Source organism: Polypterus senegalus, chromosome 2 (assembly GCF_016835505.1).
Source record: "Polypterus senegalus isolate Bchr_013 chromosome 2, ASM1683550v1, whole genome shotgun sequence".
NCBI classification, from domain to species: domain Eukaryota; kingdom Metazoa; phylum Chordata; class Cladistia; order Polypteriformes; family Polypteridae; genus Polypterus; species Polypterus senegalus.
Window position 1 is genome coordinate 97608728 of NC_053155.1, and position 21454 is coordinate 97630181.

Genomic DNA, 21454 nt, shown 5'->3' on the forward strand with positions numbered 1-21454 from the left:
CTCTAAAATCCATACTAACCCCTACTCTCTCTTCTGTTTCTTTTCCTGGTCTTCTGTGGTGGCGACCTGCACCAGCACCACCTAATCAAAGCACATTGATGGATTAAAAGCCACATCATCTAGTCCTTCCATGAGAACCCTAAATACAATGAGGACTGTTTAATTTATGTTAGGTAGAATGCCCAGAGGGGACTGGGCAATCCCGTGGCCTGGAACCCCTGCAGATTTTATTTTTTTCTCCAGCCATCTAGAGTTTTTTTTTATTTTTTCTGTCCTCCCTGGCCATCGGACCTTACTCTTATTCTATGTTAATTAGTGTTGTCTTATTTTAACTCTGACTTTGTCTTTTTTTTCTCTTTTCTTCATCATGTAAAGCACTTTGAGCTGCATTATTTGTATAAAAATGTGCTATATAAATAAATGTTGTTGTTGTTGTTGTTGTAGTAGAGAATTTCATTACCATTTCCAACACTCTAGCATGGGTGGTCAACACATCTGTTATGGTCTAGAAAGATTACACATTTAAGAATTCTTAAATGTCACTGGAAGCAGTGATCCTGATTTTGAACCGGGCAAGCTCTGTTCATTGTCCTTCCAAACGGTAAACGTTTTAGGTAAATCGAGACCAAAAAAGTGCTTCTATCCACAAGCTGTGAGTTACATGAATTTAAAATCCAGACTTTAAGAAATGTCCCGAATAATTTGATTATTATGTCCAAGTGTGTTTCTAATAACTTGGTTGATTGTGTGTGATCATTAATTTTGTTAAGTTTCTATATTCAGCTTCCATGGATCTCTGTATCGGTTGAACTGCATTACTTGACAGTGAAACTCAGTAAGTGCCCGTGGCATTGGGGACACTTCCTCCCATTCTGACCGGTTACTATGGTATACCTGCACCTCATCTGTGATTTCATCCGGTGCATAATCCCCTCCTAATATGTAGATTTTGTCAGCAATTCCAATGGCTCCTGCATTGAAGCCAGCACACTCAAAGGAGCCCTCTCCCTTCCAAACACAAGTATCTGGACAGAAACTATACACCTTATATGTAGACAAATCACAGATGTACAGGGTGTTGTTCACTGGGACAGCTTTGACTAAAGTTGCATGAAAAAACTGTCCAAATTCTGCCACCAGTTCTGACCACTGATCTGAATCTGCATCATATCGGAAGAAACAGTCCAAACTAGGGTTAAAAATGTCAGCTATTTCAACTTCTGAACCTAGCACATAAATGACAGTGTTGCAGGCACTTGCCTCTGGGTAATAGATGCCTCTTGGCAAAGGACTCACTGATTGCCATTCTTTACTCAATGGGTTATAATATTCCACATCTAATAAACTTTTGATGTTGCGTGTCCCTCTAGTTTTTCCTCCTATGACATAAACCTTTTCCAGCGCCATAACAGATGTGTGCATTGTTCGTGGCTTTTTCATCGGCGAGACCAAGAAAAACTGATTTTGAACTGGGCAATAACACCAGGTCTCATGTGTGGCATCATGGAATGGTTCTGCGATGTGAAGTCGCACAGCCCGACAGCAGTTACCTTTGCATCCACCAGTCACAAACAGCTTTTCTCCAAAGCTGACCAAACTTGAGCCTGACAGGTCAGAAATATGAGTCTCAGGCAGCTCCTGCCAGCGATCAGTTTCAATGTTGTAGCAGAAGGTGTGGCGGATTTCGCTGTTCTCCTCAGTCTTATGGACAAAAATGTACTTCTCAGTAGTGGAAGGCCGTGCGTCAGGAAACAGTCCACTCAACTCACGAAGACTCCTTGTAACTTCCTTGATTGTTTTAAGGCAATCAACATTACTATTTAAGAGATTTTCAGACTGGGAAAAGGTTTCTAGACTTCCTTCGGGCATCTGATGCAACCTCACAAGTTTAACTAACTGGGGGAAAAACTTCTGTCGTTTCGCAAGATCATGTTTTGTCCAAATAAGAACAGCTTTTAGAACGGTCTCTTCATCGGGAACATTGAGCTCATCCGCCTCCAGACATTTTTCCAAGATAGCAACATTCATCTCCAGAAAATCGCTGGACTTTACAAGTGTATGAAAATGATGTACAACAAAGTCAAGAGCTCTGTGGTACAAACGTGTTGAGCCATATCCTTCTGAGATAGATAGGAGCTGCAGACAATTTGCGAGGTCGATTGTTCGGATAAGGAAATCACTACAAGCTTCAGCAAGATTGGAGACCTGTAGAAAGGAGGAGAGCTGGAAGAACATTTCTACATTTTCTTCATTTATTTCCATCTTTCCTGTATAAGCAAAATCTAAAAAGGCTTTGACAGCTTTGGGGGACAGGTTGCTCAATGTCACACTTCCATCATCTCGCTCTCGCATGTTTACTTCAAACATGGCTCTGCAAGAAAACAGAAAGACAAATTAAGGCAGATTAAGCTGCTGATTTTTAGTAAACTATCAGGTTATACTTTATATGCCAAAAAAACAGTGCAGTGTCAGATGTAAGATATAAACAAGATTTGGTCCAGCTTGAGAAGTGTGGGACCTGTGTGGGTTTTTGATAAATACTTCTGCCTGTTTCTTAAGAGACTCATCCAGTTCTCTACGCTGCCACACAGAAGGACCTTCAATTCCACTCACTCCTGGCTGCAGCACAGTTGAAAGAGAAGCAAGAACACTGTTGATCTGCTACATTTGGAATTGGCCAAAAAAAAATCTGTGAATTAATAAGCAAATAAAATGCATGGTTCTGACTTTCAAAGAATTCCTAAAAGTGAAAGCTGCTGACAGAAAATAAACTTGTGATAATAATTACATTTTAATAAACAGTGAACTGTGTGAACATGTTAGCAGAAATATATTCAGACACTGACTCTATTATGAAGTAAATGATGCACACACAAATCATGTGCATATATAACAGAAATTCATCTCAACAACTGAATTATTTATAATCATCTTTACAACATTTCCAATCAAAAACATTGGGCCCTACTATGAATACACTACAATGCATTTTTATATTTGTTGTAAATGCCAGTTTAGTTTGCCCTTTAACAATAAATCTATTAACTGCAATTAAAAATGACTGTCATATGCTGATTTTAATGACTTTAATGTCACAATTCTTAAGAGCATGCTCAGCTTGCCTGCGGTGAGCTGGCACCCTGCCCGGGGTTTGTTTCCTGCCTTGCGCCCTGTGTTGGCTGGGATTGGCTCCTGCAGACCCCTGTGACCCTGTAGTCAGCATATAGCGGGTTGGATAATGGATGGATGGATGTTCAGTTTGCATAAATACAGGAATAATTTTAGTTATCATGAGCAACATGCACTTTTCACAATAAGCTATAGGAGGAGCTCCTGGAGTAATTTCTGTGCCATAATTTTCAGATAATCTGATTAATCATTTGAATATTTTCCCAAATTAAAATTTACTAAATGAAAGGATTCATTTGTTGTAGCCCTGCATAACATGTTACAAGAACAGATATAAAGTTTCATCTCAAAAATGACTAGAAATCAGTCAGCTTTTGGAATTTTCTTTTTGTTATGAGGTCTGCTTCAGAAACATATGCTTCTAGCACACATCCATCCATCATCCAACCTGCTATATCCTAACCACAGGGTCACGGGGGTCCTCTGGAGCCAATCCCAGCCAACACAGGGCGCAAGGCAGGAAACAAACCACAGGCAGGGCGCCAGCCCACCGCAGGGCATGCACAAATACACACACCAAGCACACACTAGGGACAATTTAGAAACGCTAATGCACCTAACCTGCAGGTCCTTGGACTGTGGGAGGAAACCGGAGCACCCAGAGGAAACCCACGCAGACACGGGAAGAACATACAAACTCCACGCAGGAAGGACCCAGGAAGCGAACCCGGGTCTCCTAACTGCAAGGCAGCAGCGCTCTTCACTGCACCACCGTGCTTCCCTTCTAGCAAACATCTTTATGATTTACCATACAGTGTTATAAAAAAAACTAAAAACAAAACAATAGAACAAACTCCATTGGGAGCACAAAACCAAAGTAACATAAATGAATACGTCATTTTACATTCTTTCTAATTACTGTATTTTATTCTAGTGCAAAGTGATAAAAATTTTTGTCAAAAATGATAATGTTTTAAGAATTAAAAAATGTATAATAAGAGTACAGTATAGAGATTTACATTCTGTCTATTCTGATCCTGAAAGAAGATGGAAAATGTTTTATGAGAGAGTACCAGGAGATGAAGGTAGACATTAAAATAGGCAGAGTTTTGGTAACCAGGAATCAGTACTCTCTTTCATATATGCCATACCACAGACCAAAAATCAATATCAAAACAACAGAAGAAAATATTCAGTAAACCAAAGAAAAGTAACTCAAAGAATCACTAAATTGCACTTTATTTATAAAGTCGTGGATGTTTAATAGACATGCTGTGCGCCCCACAATGCCTTCTGGGAACATTTCCATGGAAACCACAGCACTAAATACATAGAAAATAGTGGTCCCCAAAATGATAAAAAATTATAACCTTGCTTAGGGAGCTTCCAGAAAGAAATAAATGCAAAATATACATTCTTTGGGTTGAAAATACCAAACAGATAAATAGATTGGGGAAAAAGGATCACACATTATCAAAAAAATTTAATAAAGAGTCAACTCAGAACTCTGTGATTATTTTCATAATGCACTTTCTGGATTACAGAGGTAGAGCCTATTCTCAGTAGAGTCATGTTTTATTTTCTGGTCTTACTCAGCACGAAAGAGTACAGGTTGAAATACTCATTAAATTGTGTTTCATAATGTCTCTTTACATTATATTCCTTCATTACAGCAACTGATTCTTACTAAATTAGACAGACACACTTTCCTCCAATATTGGTGGAATAAATATTCATTTTGCCAGTTTGGCTGGAATTTCACACATTCACTGTCAACCTTTTGTTTCTTTAGCTCTGACATTTCAAAGAGCTTGAAGACCTGAGATGTGATTTTTATACAACATCTGGACCAAGAGTTGAAAATGGGAATCACACTTACTGCTTAAAGCAATACCCCAACTAAAAGTACTGTAATAATTTTTTTATCTGGTACTTACCCCATGTTGTTAGTATTTTTGGATGAAAACATTTTTTAATCTGTTGCTTAATAGAGAGCAGATTTCTTCATACAGTAGGCTTCTATGGGTGCAGATGTTAAATAAACAGAAACAGAATCAAAGCACCTGTTTACTGGTGTTGCATAATACACACATCAGGTACATAGATGTATGCTCACATTTCAAACACATATATTATTGATAAAAATATTGTTAAATAAACCACCATCTGTAAAATCTTTTCATAAATTTCTGGGGAGCATGTTCAAATGGCGTCGGTCTTTTGAACTGAAGACCCACCTCTAACAACATTCATTGGTAGTTAAGCCAGAGCACATTTTTTCCGGGTTTTTCCAGGACATCTTGTGAAACTGCACTATTGACTTAAACATTTGATTGTCGAAGAACCTCAGATATGCACAAATAGGATACATGTTTTCTGCCTGGTAATTGTTTACTTTTCTGTAATGTTGATATGACATGAAGCACCATAATAGCCTATGAATGAACTATTACTGGGCAGAACAAATGAATGAGGGGAAAGCAGGTTTTCAGTTCAAAACATCACTCTCGTTTGATGACAACATTTTCTGGAAATGATTTATTAAACAATAAATTAGCCTAAATACATTTTTTTCAGATATTGTGACCATGCAACTGGATATCTGACATATGTATTATGTGAAAGGAGATTTTTTTCATTGCTATTGCTACAATCAATGCAGGGTAAGTAATAGTTTAAAAATATTATTTTTCATAGGCATCTTTTTTTAAAAGTTTCTCTTGTTGTGTTTTCAGCACATTATGCTATGTAATCCAACATCCTATTGGCTGTTTTACTCACTTAAAAACTCTTTAATCGCGTATTCTCTTGGCTGATGTGGTATCTGTATGTGGTATCACCATGGTATATGTTCTCATGGCTGTGGGCTGTGACAAGTCCTAAAGTCTTTATATAAAGTGTACCTTCAAGTATCATATTTCTAATTGTGTAATTATATCTAATGTTTTTATTTTCTATGTGTACTGTATAACTTTATATCTACTTATATTAAAAATCATTTGCCACATACAGTATATGCCTCACTCTGTGTTCTGTTCAGTTCCACCTGTAAAGATTTTACTGGTACTATGGTATCCACCAACCTGCACGTTAAGCGTCAACTACAAAATAAAGTGCATTTCTCATTTTGCAAGTAAAGAAAGAATTACAAGGCCATGGTGCTCACTGAGGCATTTTTGGCATTAAAATTCTGGTAGGGTCACATGGACCTCTCAGTAGGGGCCATCCTGAAAAGTTGTGCAGAATGTATCAGTGTCTAAGCATTAGTGACTAAGTGAGAGAGAGAGATAAAGAGACAGAGAGAGATGAACAAGTGAAATTAATGAGACTCCCTACTCTGCTTAAATCCATGGGCCAGGCTATGTGTTATATTTTTCAATTTTATCTCTTCTCACAACCGTCTCATGGGCCTTAAGTGAACCAAAGCATGTTTCAGTTGCCAAGGTAACCTCTCCCGTAATTGATGGTGTGGAATTCAGGTGTGACACCCACTGGTAACTGCAGTAGTGGGTTTAAATAGCAAAGTGTCTTTATTCGAGCTGCGGCTAAAATGCCTTTGCTAAACCTAATATTTCTTGTTTTGTGAATTGATCTCTTAGGTTCCGGACATTCGTTTTGTCCTTCTGACCTTGACTTTTGTCTTGCCCTTTGGTTTCATAGTTTCGGCACTTTTTGATATTGCGCTTTTGCCCCTTTTCAGTTTTGCATCGCTCTCTCTCATCTAATTTGCCCTTAAAAATCTATATATAGGTGACCATTGGTAATCTTGAGTAAGACTCTGGGCTGAATCAATTCACAGAGTCGAATCAAGTAAGTCAAGTCAAGTAAGTGCCGATCATGTTGCTTCTGACCCCAAGTGAGGTGGAGCCAGTGACATGAATGTGAAGGCATTGGATGTGACAGAGAAAAAATGGCCGATCAGTCACATTTGAAATGGGCCAATTCTCAATCCAAGTGACTTGATCAGTGATTGGTAAATTGGCCAGTCTCAAACCTTTTCTAAGCTTTACAGTAATTTAGTTGTAGTGCTCCATTATGCCAATTATTATGGCACTTGAGGAAGCACATGGGTCATTTTGTACCTTGAACATCCTGTAAATAGCAAGCTGACAGTTGGACTTTATGAGAGAGTGAAGACAGAAATATTGGAATTATTGGCCTTTACATTAAAGAAAGTGGAGTAATAAACTGGAAAAAGGAATCTGAGGAGTCATGCTTAGTATGGTGAGGTAGGGCAGATGTATACGCTGTCCAGCTGTACTTGGAGTGGAAGAAATGAGAAATGTGTCTTCAGTGGATATTAATAGAGAAGCTTTAACATTTAATAGAAATGAACACTTATTATTTGAGTTTGAACAGTGAGGGAACTTGTGTTTACTATAGCAGCTCATATTTCTAATTATAAAATAAGCAGATAAACAAGAATTTGCCCTCACTGCTTAGCAAACAATAGTCTTGTTAGTGTATTTTACATGTAAACTTTTTAAACATATTAGCTTTTTATCTTCCTGATACACATCTTATGAACATTTTATTAGAATTGTGGCTTGTAATTACGACAAACAATTTATTTTCTGTTGTGCGAAATATATTCTGATTGATATTTTGTGTATGTATTTTATTAGTTAAAAAATTATGTGCTTTAGGAGGATTCATTTTTAATCCATCCATTATCCAACCCGTTATATCCTAACTACAGGGTCACGGGAGTCTGCTGGAGCCAATCCCAGCCCAAGGCAGGAAACAAACCCTGGGCAGGGCGCCAGCCCACCGCAGGGGGATTCATTTTATTTTAGTATTTTTTATGGTCATTGAAAAATAGGTATATGGAATTTAATTTTGTTAATATAAAATGAACAGGCAACATCTAAATCAGTATTGGAATTGGCCAGTTCTTGTAACATTAAATTAATGATTAGTATCTGTCCTAAATAACAATTGATCACAGCATTCCTAGAAAAGATCATTGGAGCTGTGTGGAAGCCTCCATAAAAGAGCAGAACAATGGAAACAGCAATGGAGGGTGGTCAAGAGAGTACTCTGTAGTAAGCTTCACATGAAGGAACATGGCACAGACAATGTGTTTTAGAATGAATTTGGCTACTAGCACCAGCACTGATAAAATGTCAGCTGAAAAATGGCATAAAAACTAGTACAACCACCAAAGAACGGTTATAAAAGTTAGCTCAGTATCAACAAATCCTCAACTTTGACAGCAGAAATTGAAATGGATATGCCTAAATTTAAAATTATTTTTCAATGGGCAAAGTGCTAAATCATATTGCACTGAAGTAGCTGATATGATTTATGATCATTATGATGACTATTCCAAAATAATGAGCGATGCAAGTTCAATACACCCCATAAATTGTGTCACAAAAAAAAACTAATGGATCAAATAAGAAGAATTTGCTTTAGGAATTCTTTAAATTAATGAGGCGAGTTTACTATTTGTTTCAATTTTGCATAATTTCACTGTGAGATGTGGGGACAGTCACCTACATGCCCTTAATCCAGAGATGCCACTGGTCTTAAACATCATGCAACTATGTCACTGACTTACTGTAAATATGAATTTTTCTTGTTATTTACTTTATTTTATTTATTCTTTGAAAACTTTTAGACAAACATATGTTTGGAGAGCCACATTTTATGTCGTCAGTTATGGGACCAGGGCAGGAATAACATATGTTGGACTGCACATTCATACAGACACTCCTATTCACTCATACATGTTATTCAAATATAAAGTCACCTCTCCCTATCCTGCATACCCTTATGAAGTAACCACTGAAAATCCACATAGAAACAGGGGAACTTCACACTGACAGTGGTTGAGTCTCTAGAGCTCGCAGAAAGCGCCACTAACTATGTGCCACTGAGTTGCCCCTACTCGTATAGCAGTCTTCTGGTAAGACAGGTTCAAACTGCGCTTGTACAGGTAAAAAACAGTAAAAATAATAAGAATAAAAAATAACATATTGCAACTTTATTTATTCCTATGTTTCTATGGATTCCATGTTTGATCTTGTGAGTTCCATTATAATTTGAAAATACAAGATTTTTTATGACAGTACACCCTTTGAATGGTGCAGTGTAAAATAAAGATGCACCAATAATTTTATTTTACCCCCCAACATGTTTACCTGAAGAAATCACTGCAAGCAGCCAGGACACAGCGATGACAGGGTATCATCTCTCCCTTGACACGAATATAAAAATCAAAAAAGATGTTTTCCTCTCTGAAATTCTGAAGAACATTCAGAACATGCTGACCATGGTCTTCTGCTACTAAGATAACAGATTTCTTCTCAGGCACGCCATTGCAGACAACTCTGTTGAATGGGTCACAGTGGTTCTCCATGATATTTGCTGTACTTCCCAAAAAAGAAAATTAATGAAAATGTTATCATTTCTAATAATCACTAATAAAAAGGCTGCCTTTATATCCATCCATCCATTTCCTAAACAATTCTGATTATTAATTCAAGTTAATTATAAACCTTTGACTTTTGGAGAAACCTACATTGATATTTCAGTGTGTGGCGGACGGCTGGGGGTGGTACCCAGCCAGGATGCCCAGGAGGACCGGAGGAGGGCTTGCGCCTCCTCCAGACCACGAGTGGGCGACCGCCCTGGTTGCACTGGGGACCACAGGTGCAGAGCTGTCCACATGTGATTTATAATAGGAATGGAATGATACTGAACTTACCTGGGGATATAGATGGTGATGGAAAAAGCACTTTGAGGACCTCCTAAATCCCATGCCTTCCTTTGAGAAAGTAGAGTCAATTGACTTGGAGGAGGGTCAGCAACCACTGGAGCTGAAGTTGCTGAGGTAGCTAAAAAAACTCTTTGGTGGTGGAACTCCAGAGGTTGATTATATTTGCCCTGAGATCTTAAAGACTCTGAGCTGACTTGGCTGACACCCCTTTTCAGCATTACATGGAGGTCAAGGAAAGTGCCTCTGGATTAGCAAGATGGGGTGTTGGTTCCCATCATTAAAAAAGAGGACTGAAGGATGTGTTCCAACTTAAGGGGGGTCAGAATCCTCAGCCTGCCTAGGAAGACCTATGCCAGGGTTCTGGAAAGGAGGATCCGGTTATTGGTTGAGCCTCAAATTTAGGAGGAACAATGCCAATTTTTGCTTTTGTTTGAAACATTAGACAAACTTTGTGCCCTCAGAAGGATTCTGGAGGGTTCATAGGAGTATGACAAGATATTCCACATGTGTTTTGTGGACTTGGAAAAGGCATACAACCTCATCCCTTGGTGTGTCATATGGGTGTGTTTCACAAGTATGGGATACCAGGCCAGCTGTTGCAGGCTATTCGGTTCCTGTACAACCATGGCAAATGTCTGGTTCACATTGCTGGCAGTAAGTCAGACTCATTCACAGTGGGTGTGATACTCCACCAGGGCTGTCCTTTTCACTGATTCTTTTCACAATTTTTATGAACAGAATTTCTAGGCACAAGCAAGGAGTGGAGGGTGTCCAGTTCTATGGCCTCAGGATCACATCTCTGCCTTTGGCAGATGATTTGGTCCTGCTGACTGAGACTTTAGACATATACAGGGGCAATTTGAAGCCAAATGTTAAGTGACTAGGATGAGGATCAGCATCTCCAAATCCAAGGTCACAGTTCTCAGCCAGAAAAGAGTGAAGTGCCATCTTTGGGCTGGGTATAAGGTGCTGCCTCAAGTGGAGGAGTTTAAGTATCTCAGGATCTTGTTCACAAGTGGTGAAAGAAGGGACTGTGAGATCGACAGGCAAATCAGTGCAGGTTCCACAGTCATGTGGAAGCGGAAGCTGAACTGAAAGGCTTAGCTCTCAATTTGTTGGCTGATCAATGTTCCAATACTCACTTATGGTCATTCATGAACTGTGGGTAGTGACTGAAAGAACTAGATTGAGGATACAAGTGGCAGGAATTAGTTTCCTTCACAGGGTGTCTGGGTTCAGCCTTCAATATAGGGTGAGAACCATAGATATTGAGGAGGGGCCCCAAGCAGAACCCAGGTCTCCATTGAAAGGAGCCAGTTCCGATTAGGATGCCTCCTGGATACCTAATTGGGGTGGTGTTTTGGGTAAGTCTGACCAGAAGCAGAATGACTTAATATTCCCTGGAACAGATGTGGGAAGGATGTGGCAAGGAAAAGGGATGCCTGGACAAATTTACTTAAACTGCTACCTCCATGACTGGGACCCAGACAAGCATCAGAAAATTAATAGATGGATGAATGGATGGACAGTATACAATACTGTTCTTTATAGAAAAGAACATTTTAAATTATGGTCATATGAGGAGAAACCAAACTTCTAACAGGTAAAAAAAAAACTGGGTGACAAAGCTGATTTGATTGTAGCTACTAATACTCTCAACATATACTAAGAGTTACTTGGAAAAACAAAGCTCAAATTCAAAGGGGAAAGCAGAAAATGTAATTTCCTTTTCCCTGATGACTATAAGAAGCTGGAAATTATGTACAAGGCAATTAGTGATTGCCTAGCACCTTAGCAATAGTCGTAAAATGTCATATGTATACAAAATGAGAACCTGTAAACTAGAGACAGAAGTTACCAGGAACAGTAATGGGGCTGAGGTAATAAGATTATGGACTGCACCAACATGTTTTCCTACCATCCTTTTTTAATAAAAAATAAAAAGTTATTTTTTGCTTATACATCTGGTGTTTATTCTTCCTTTATAGGTTTTTCTACTCTCACTTTTCTTACCAATAAGCATAAAGGTGGAAAAAAACGTTGAAGTAAATGTTATTTTGCCATTAGCATCTGTATTAGTTGCCATTATTTGAATACACTCATGAACGTAAACTCTGCAGAAAAAGTAAATTTAAAAGAGTATACTGTACTACTTGAGTATGAAAAGTTATGACAAGCAATACAAAGTCTTCTAAATTTCTTACTAAAGTAAACTACTCATGGCAACATCTTTGTTGGAGTCTGTTACTGAAGACAGGGAGATCTGATTTGCCTTGGTAAACCATTTATCATAGTGCTGCTTAATAAGGCAAATTAGAACAAGAAGTGAAATTGTTAACAAATTTTAACAAGGTATCAATTGCACAAAGATTGTGTATAAGTTGTTGCCAATACCAAAGTGCCTACAGATTTTGACACTATCCATCCATTATCCAACCTGCTATATCCTAACTACAGGGTCAAGGGGGTGTGCTGGAACCAATCCCAGCCAACACAGGGCGTAAGGCAGGAAACAAACCGTGGGCAGGGCACATACACACATCCACACCAAGCACATACTAGGGACAATTTAAAATCGCCAATCCACCTAACCTGCATGTCTTTGGACTGTGGGAGGAAACTGGAGCACCACGCAGACACAGGGAGAACATGCAAACTCCACACAGGGAGGACCCGGGAAGCAAACCCAGGTCTCCTAACTGCGAGGCAGCAGCACTACCCACTGCGCCACCGTGCTGCCCGATTTTGGCACTATTTCATAAAAATATAAAGGCTAACTGGGCCATAAGGATACATCATGGATTCTTTGATATTTAAGGAAGCATAAACTTCAGTGTGGAAAGTTTCTGATAAAGGTTTGAAGTTTCTAACAATAATTTTAATGGAGTTAAAAAAGAAGAAGAAAAAAAGGTGATAACATTGGCTATTCATGTTCTCCAAATCCATTCTTATGAATAAACATGATTAAACTTTAAATAAATGATTAATCTATCCATTTTTCAATTCCCACTAAATTTAATTTGAGGAAATAGGATTCTAAAATTGTTAACCACTTAAAAACAAATGTAACACATTTATAAAGCATAAGGGAAGAAGGCAGAACCGTTACAATGAGAAAGTGCACATACATTCCAATTTTTCCATCAAAATTTACCCCCAGCATGCAGCCTACTTGAATTTATCCCTGCAGTAAAACATACTTAAAAGAGAAAAGGCTAACAATTTTAAAGGATTGAACCCCATCAATGGCAGACCACGCGGGAATAATTTTAATGAAAACATTCAGCAAAAACAGTGAATTTCAAAATGTCAAGCAACTGTCAACTGCGTTTGCAAGTACTGTCGTGCGCAAAGTGTTGCAGTCTTAAATAAAATTGTAATATTTCTTGCGCATTCCTTGAAACCCAATAGCCTTGTTTAATAATTTATCATCAGAGCGATGTACATTTTACACATTACATTTTATTCTCGAATGACATTTTTGTGTTCATTATAGCCGGAATACCCGCAGCCCCATGTGAGAACACTGAATCTCGTCGTCACTCACCTACAGGTTCAGCACTTTGGACAGCAGCTGCGGCGCCTTTCACATGAAAAAGCACCAAACGCCGTGCATCGCCGGAAAGGCATTTCGAGGGCGGGAGGGGGACGCGGATGTGACGTCACTCGTCAACCCTTTCTCCGGCGTTCGCATTCTTTTTGCTAATGTTTGGCGCCAGCTGTAATTGTGTTAAACTTAAACGACACATTAAGCAAACATAGAAATTGTGGAAAAATTAAAACAGAGGACTATATAAGATTAATACCCATTAGTCAAACAGGGGAACTGTGGGACACTTTAAAGAAATGGATACAAAAAATTAACACACTAATTCTGCCTTTGAAAGTGCTTTTGAAATATGTAAGAAACCACAAAACCGAGCCTGGTAAGCAACATTAAAATATGTCAATTTTCTAAGAGAGTCACTTTGAAAATAAGTTTAGTGTTTGCACCTTTTGTTGCTTTTTTTTGTTGCTTTTTTTTTACTTTGAAATGATATTAAAGGACTAAAGCGAGTAAAGCATATCATGCAACTTGTGTATGCACGGCGATGTAAAAGATTGTTTTTAGGTGTTGCCCAAATTCCAAGACAGGCTGCTGTACCTATTATATACTGTAAAAGAGCCACTGTAAAAGTGTTCAGATGTTGCTGCAATATTGATACATCTTGTTCAAAATGAAAACATCTTATGTAAACTTAAATACTAATTTATGCTAAACAAATTATACTTTTAACAAAATACACTATATTTTTGATGTATTTGAAGAAATCAGTATCCTCACATGTGATAATTGACTATTTAGTGAGTGGTACAATTTATTCTTGCCTTTTGCCTTGCAGTTTGTACTATTGTATTGCATTTTTGAGGTGACAACGACAGACAGCTCTGTAAAGAGGATTCCTTGTGTTCTGTTTTGTCTATTGTATTTACCCAATTTTTGAAAGCCATTGCATGCCCAATTTGCTTGGGCTCTTTCTGAATTGCCATGACTAAGATTTCTTCCATTTTTTTACCTTGCAAGCATTTTTTTTTGTTTGCTTTATGAATGTTTTTCTTGTCTTCTTAGGAAGTCAAGGCTTGGCTGTCAAAAACAGGGCCCGTTAAAGCACATTGAGACATTCCTTGTGTGATTTTGAGCTATACAAGAATTAAATTATTGTTGTTGCTGCAGTGTTGAAGTGACAGGCAAGAACCTACAGTTTTATCTTTTATAATTGGTGTTTGCGTTTTTAGGTTATTCCCGGGGATGGACAATTGCCAGAGGGCCATGATTTAATTGGGTGGTGGTGTCAGATCACAAACTTAGGAATGGTCGAACTCAAGAGCATCAAACTCAAATGCTTGAAGGCCACAGAGGCTGCAAGTCTTAATTAGCTTCAGCCACTTTCTTAATTAATAATCAGTTACGTTGCAAATGGAGCAGATTTACTTTATTTTGTCTGCATTTTAAATGACTTGCTTTTTAAGATTCAGAAACATTTATTGTTATTTTTTTTCATAACCAGGCATCAAGCAAAATAATATACAAAGCAGATGATCATTTAAGTCAGTGGTCTCAAAATCATTTCCTGAAAGGCCACCATTTTCACTCTAACGAATTTCTTAATTAGAAAGCAATTGAACCATTTTTTTCTGAGAACATCATCCAAATGTTTTGTGGACCAGATCTATATTGATCTATATTTGTCAGACCTTCACTTCTTTGTTTTATAATATATCTACTGAAAAAGATATTGTATTATAGGTACACACGAACAAAACAGATCAATTTTGCTGGTCACCTGTTGGCCGTCTTTGCTGTTTGGTTGCTTGTCTTGAAAAAAATAAACATTTAATGGTTCCAGATTTTAAAAAAACAAGTCAATTAAAGCAAAAGAAGTGGGTTTAATTAATCCAGTGACATATTACACAATTTCCAGTCAGAAGGGATGTCAGACTTGATGACTGCAGTTGCTGACCTTGTCACCTTATGATATCAGATGGCATGACTAGAGGCCACAGGACAGGACACATTACACAACATCATGACAACTTTCCTTCACAGCTTCACATTTCTAATGTATTGCTAGCCTGCCTTTTTTCTGACAGCCAATAATATGCTGCCTGATAGAGCTGGTGCTGTATGAATGCTTTCCAGGTACAGCAAATTCAGCCTTTTTTTTTCTTTTTTTATTTCTGTCATAGTACGTAAAACACAAGACAACAGACAAGCTTCTCTTCCTTGTCCCTCGTAGTTTCATTATATGTATTGTACTACCAGCTGAGCACTTATTGGTTCTCACCTCTAACACACACACAACCCACTCATGAAACTTAAGACAAAATCAAACCTGTTTGATTACCGTATATACTTGCGTTTAAGTTCTCCCATAGATAAATCAGGGCTTGATTTCACTATATAATTTCCTGTATTTTATAATGTCGGTTGTCTGCTCCCTGGCCATCGGACCTTACTTTTATTCCATGTTAATTAGAATTCCCTAATTTTAATTCTTATTTATTTTGCCTCTTTTCTCTTTCTTCATCATGTAAAGCACTTTGAGCTGCATTATTTGTATGAAAATGTGTTATATAAATAAATGTTGGCTGTTATTGTACAAGTTGAATGTAGAAAACTGACGCTGTTGGTCCAAGAGATTATGATATGCTAACACCCACCTGAGAGACTAACAATGGAGCACACTGCCTTTTTTTCCCATGTGTTGTGCGTACGTGACCACACGGTAATACCTGAACTATTCCAAAGTAACGTTTGCACTGATTTGTGATTTTTGTATCTCACACCCTCATACATCTTTATCGTAAGAGCATCCCTTATCTACTATAGAGTGTTCGATCAGAAGAAAATATGAAGCTGGTTTTAAATTAACAGTCGTTGAAGTAGCAAAAGAAATTGGTAATTGCAACAAAATTTGATGTGTCTGAGAAACTGATGCAAGATTAGAGGAGGCAAGAAGATGTAAAAAAAAAAAAAAATGAAGTGTTGCATTTTTGAACGGGCATATAAGTCAGGGTCTGATTTTATGATCACTTTTTTGGGTTTCAAGACCTGACTTATACGTGAGTATATACAGTATGTTGGAATGAGTTGCAAACTGGTTGGACTGAGTTGCTGGGTATGTTAGACTACTGGCGGTCATTGGGGTGTGCCGTGACTTCCCATGACCCTCTAAGTTTATGTCATATAACTTGACAGGTCCTTTAGTAGCATTAATTGGGTGCAAATTAAGAACCTGGATGGAACAAAAACCTGCAGCCCTCCAGGATCTGAATTTGACACACCTAATCTAACTGAAGCCTACATCCATTGACTTGATCCACTTCATCATTATTGTCAGAAGTTAAATTAATCACTGTCATTTTATTTATTAAAATGTAGGATCAACATTAAGATGCCAGTGAGTTTGTTGCAAGTTTTGATATTTTTGCCACACAAGTGACACTTGGAATGGACATGTTGAGAATGATGCCATTGAGTGGCCATGTCATTAGTGACATTGCAGGTATTGAAGACTGCAATTAGTATTAGAACCAACAGAACAAATGCGGCTATACCCCAGGGCACTTCAACATTAACTTAACAGCATGACATAGATGAAAAGAGAGAAAGGTGGAATTCTTTACAAAAGGTAAAAAAATCACTCAAACAGAGAGCAGCAATGTGAGAGAAAACCAGCGATTTATGACTGCAGTTGGGTCAGAGTGTAGAAGTTACAATGTTACATAAACTGAGACAGTTTATCAGGACACTCAAACTCATAGAAGTTTTAAATGATTTATTAGGAAGCAACTTTAATGGTGAGGAGAATGTTTAAGAACACAGTGTTAACATCTTAACATCCCTTTGTTCTCTGTTTTGGTAGCCAAAGATCTAAACTATTTCATGCGTTATTTTACAATTACACCAACATTCAAAGACATGTGGAGTGGAGTTAAGGTTAGCTAGCAAGCGTTTAAGTTTAGTCGAGGCTAAACATGCAGTTGTCCACATGTGTTAGACTATCAGGGTTTCTTAAATTTTTGTCAAGTTTCAGACTAGTGCCGCATCAGCAGAGCAATTGGTGAGAGTCAGGGGGACAAAGCAGCTGCAGGAATATCAGAGGGAGTCAGGGTGATAGAGCAGCATCTGCACAGCCTCTCCTTTTTGTCAGCCAGTACGCCACACTTCTTTCTGTACACATTAGTCTAGGGAATATCATGTGTACATGTACTGAAGGGGGGTACAAGGATGAATAGTGTCTGGCTAATTGTGTGTGTGTGGGGGGTGGGGTGGGGCAGTCTCATCAAAAGTGTAGGGCCAGTTTTTAATACCACTTCATCTCTAGAATTTATACTTTCCTTGTTGCCTTTTTGATAAATGAAAGAGTATCTGTGCAATACTGCATAATTAAGTTGCACTTGAGCTGTACTATATGTAAGGTGTCCAGCCTAGTTAAATATACCTGCCCTTTAAAAGTAATTGACTGCCCCTTGATGAGAGCATCATGAGTTGAGACATTGTTGTTTAAAGTATAAAGGAAGATGCCTCCAGAGAGAGAGAGAGTGTGTGTGTGTGTGTGTATGTGTGTGCAGTTTTAACAGAAAGTAAAGATTTATATGGCTTTAACCAAGTGACGATAATTGACCATCTTGACACATTGCCATGAGTATATCAGAAATACAGCCCTGCCACATTTTTATTAAATCCACCCACATGAGATCCAGGTAATTCTTGGTCTGTGGTAGGAAATAGGCAATTTCTGAAAGAGATCAACATTGGCTGACATGTCCTGGACAGAACAGAATGGCCGCAATCAGTCAACAAACATTCACTTTCAACAGAGACACAGCAAATGTCCCAATTGCTTTCCACTCTTATCTGTGAGAAACAGGATGGTTTATTTGCAGTGGGAAAATAAATACACTGGTGAATTAGATAAATATCGCCTTGTCCAATAAATCGCCGCTCCAGCTGGTTGATGATGACAGAAACAGCCTGATCCATTGTATGTTAACAATGCTGGTTAAGCATGGTGTAGATCATTGTTTCCTAACCACCTGTTCATGTACTGGTACTGGTATGCAGAATATTTTTACCAGTGCCACTCTCCAATCTAGACAGTAAAATCTCCACTACATTAAGAAATCAGACATTAAAAAAGATTACAGCAACTTACCACAACACTTCAGGCACTGGATGGACAAATTATGACACAGGGTAAGTAGGTTTTATACATTTTCTACCTCCTTGGTCTGCATGGATGTTCTTAGTCTTCTCATAGTCCCTGAAGTCAAAAAGGATGAAAACTGCTGGTGTATATTTATAGTACATATACTGTAATGAGTTCCATTTCTTTTAAATCAGCAAAATAATTCAATTCAAAATGTTTAATTTTAACAGTTAATTTGTCCTTTGGAATTTGTTTACCCTGTATTTTTTCTCAGAAATGTTTACATGTTTTATTCTTTTAAGGGTTTTTAGAATACATGGAATTAATTTCTATAATATAATAAATATAAAATATTTTGCATCTTGGCACACCACTAATTTGTTTTTCTTATGTGTACCTCCATTTTGGACTGTCTTCTTTGTGGTTGTTATTCCTATTGCTATTGGTTTGTTCCCTGGCTTATGTTTATTTTCTAATTAATTGTTATTTTTAATTTTTTATTTATTATTTTGTTAATATGGTTTATTCATTATTTTGTATTCATGAGTTTTGTATTTACGTTGTTTGAATCTAGTCCTTGTGCATTGTAGGTGGATGCCCCAAGAGTTAGGGCCATCATGACATTGTTACGGTGGGACCGCCCACAGCCTTTATAGTTAGTAGGAGGAGGTGGTCTCAGTAATATGTCATTGTAGTTTATGGAGTAGAGAGTTTTGTCTGAGTATTGTATTGGATTTTCTGGTTTACTGAATTTTTGTTACTACTTATTGTATTTTGCTACTGTGTTGTGGATTTGGACTTGTTTGCCTTGAGTTGCTTTTTAAGGCAAATTATTTTTGCCCTTATTTGGCCTTTTTCCATTTTTGTTCTCTTTTTTTGGTTTCTATAATAAATTCTTCACCTATAAAGACACTTTTTGCCATTTCCTTTAAGACAGAGATTTTATGGTCAATGCCATTAAGTTCTGCTAAGTATATATTTTTTACCTGCAATCTTTTGCATGTGCCTATTCACTATAAACTCTGTGCAAATCAGTTACCTATGGCCTTTGGGGCACACTCATGCGCCAATTCTGGACACAAATTAAAGTCAAGTTAGCCATATCTTTATAATAGAAAGGGGTTTACTATAACAAAAATACACAAATAACTGGGTATAAAACCTAGGAAATAAGTATACAAAATAATAGGGGCAGAATAACAAGAGCTCTCTGAACCTAACTAAGCAAAGGTCACTCCTTGTCTACCATGTACCTGGCTGGCATACTTGCCTACCTTGCCATTACTTTAGAATTTTCCTCTCCTGCTTATTCCTTCACACCTTTTTCCTTTTCTCTTTGGCCTCTCCTTTTCCTTTTGCCAGTTTTAATCTCGCTAAACCTTCTCTAAGAACAATGGTGTTGTGCTGAGGTGGGCCATTAAATTTCTGGCTGGACCACTACTGTGGAAATCCATTTACATCACCCTCGCAAAGCTCTCCCTAGTAGCCCAAAATGTCTCTGCATTCCAGGGCCTTAGGCTTCTAGCAAAAGGCCTCGCAACTCCCTTGACACCTGAACATAATCCTGGCAAGTAGGAAAACATATGTTGGATGAAAAGTCTACCTGCTGCCACCTAATGGAATGGAGGACTTCAGGCATTCTTTCCATCGTCCTTCAGTTTCCTGGACTTACAATGTCTCTTTTTCTAGGGCTTCTTGCATACTGCTGGAGTATACTGTCCAATACCAATGGTGGCCTGTTCTCACTGGCAAATACAGTATTGCCAGGGTACCTGCCCTCTGGGCAACTTACAGCCTCATTCCTGTCCTGCATTATAGCAGTATCATTGCAGCTGCATCATTATGCTCTGTTGAGGGTGAGATACCCCAAAACCCTTCCAGTTTATCTTTAAAAAATGTTACCTTTAAACATTTGAATGATTTTCTCATGTATTTGTGGAACAATTTGACTTCCTCAGCTCAACTTTGCTCCTAAAGGATTGGGGTTTTCCTGCATGCAGCTTTTATACTAAAGCAGAATTGTAATCACTTGTTAAACATCATATTTTTCTACTCATATCATTGTTTTCTTTTTTAACTTATTATTGGCCCTAAATTGCTCCATTCCAACTTTTTTTCACAGTGACTTGCAGGCCCTCGATGTCAAGACTGGACATACTGAATGAATTTTAAATGAAACAACTCAGATGCAGTTGATGTGCAGACTTTCAGCTTTAATTCAGTGGGTTGAACATAAAGATTGCATAAAAATGTGAGGGAACTAAAGCATTTTTTTAACACAATCCCTTCATTCAGGGGCTCAAAAGCAATTGGACAAATTAAATAACTGGAAATAAAATGTTCATTTCTAATACTTGGTTGAAAACCCTTAGCTGGCAATGACAGCCTGAAGGCTTGAACTCATGGACATTACCATATGCTGGGTTTCCTCCATTTTAATGCTCTGCCAGGCCTTTACTGCAGCGGCTTTCCGTTGGTGTTTGTTTGTGGGCCTTTCTGTCTGAAGTTTAGTCTTCAACAAGTGAAATGCATGCTCAATTGGGTTAAGATCAGGTGACTGACTTGGCCATTCAAGAATTTTCCACTTCTTTGCTTTAATAAACTCCTGGATTGCTTTGGGTGTATGTTTTAGGTCAGGCATGTCAAACTCACTACCATTGGTGGGCCGCTTCGACTGCCATACGTGCGTCAGCGGGCCGCACTGTAACAAATACTATTATATAAAGTTACTGTAACTTTCTTTCCAATACTGAAAACTTTAAAAAATGTAACACTTAAAGTTTAAAGAAAAGCAGTTTATTTCCATACAATCTCCTTACAACAGCGTACAATTAGAGTCTTAGCCTCTTAAATTATATTATTATATTATATTCATTATATTATATTCATTACTTATATAGGAGTCTTA

The 21454-nt window shown here is 37.9% G+C and overlaps 1 protein-coding gene across 3 annotated transcripts; it reads right to left on the bottom strand.

Annotated features, from left to right (window-relative positions):
• Window positions 1–406: 406 nt before the first annotated feature.
• On the bottom strand, window positions 407–13475 carry kbtbd3 (kelch repeat and BTB (POZ) domain containing 3). 3 transcript variants are annotated; one of them, XM_039744203.1, is made up of 3 exons: window positions 13401–13475; window positions 9276–9501; window positions 407–2371 (listed from the first exon to the last, which is right to left on the bottom strand). In XM_039744203.1, the coding sequence occupies exons 2-3, from the start codon at window positions 9491–9493 to the stop codon at window positions 766–768; spliced, it is 1824 nt and encodes a 607-aa protein (XP_039600137.1). In that variant the 5' UTR covers window positions 9494–9501; window positions 13401–13475; the 3' UTR covers window positions 407–765. The 3 variants fall into 3 exon arrangements, with proteins under 3 accessions (XP_039600137.1, XP_039600138.1, XP_039600139.1); XM_039744204.1 differs by having other exon boundaries at window positions 9276–9506; window positions 13401–13460; XM_039744205.1 differs by lacking the exons at window positions 9276–9501; window positions 13401–13475 and adding an exon at window positions 5067–5451.
• Window positions 13476–21454: the final 7979 nt, after the last annotated feature.

What these genes read in the sequence shown, in the direction of transcription:
- kbtbd3 (XM_039744203.1), bottom strand. Translation starts at nt 9,493, where the DNA reads ATGGAGAACCACTGTGACCCATTCAACAGAGTTGTCTGCAATGGCGTG. An exon ending in GCTTGCAGTGATTTCTTCAG is followed by an intron (nt 2,372 to 9,275) that starts GTAAACATGTTG and finishes GTTTTCTTGCAG; the next exon opens with AGCCATGTTTGAAGTAAACA.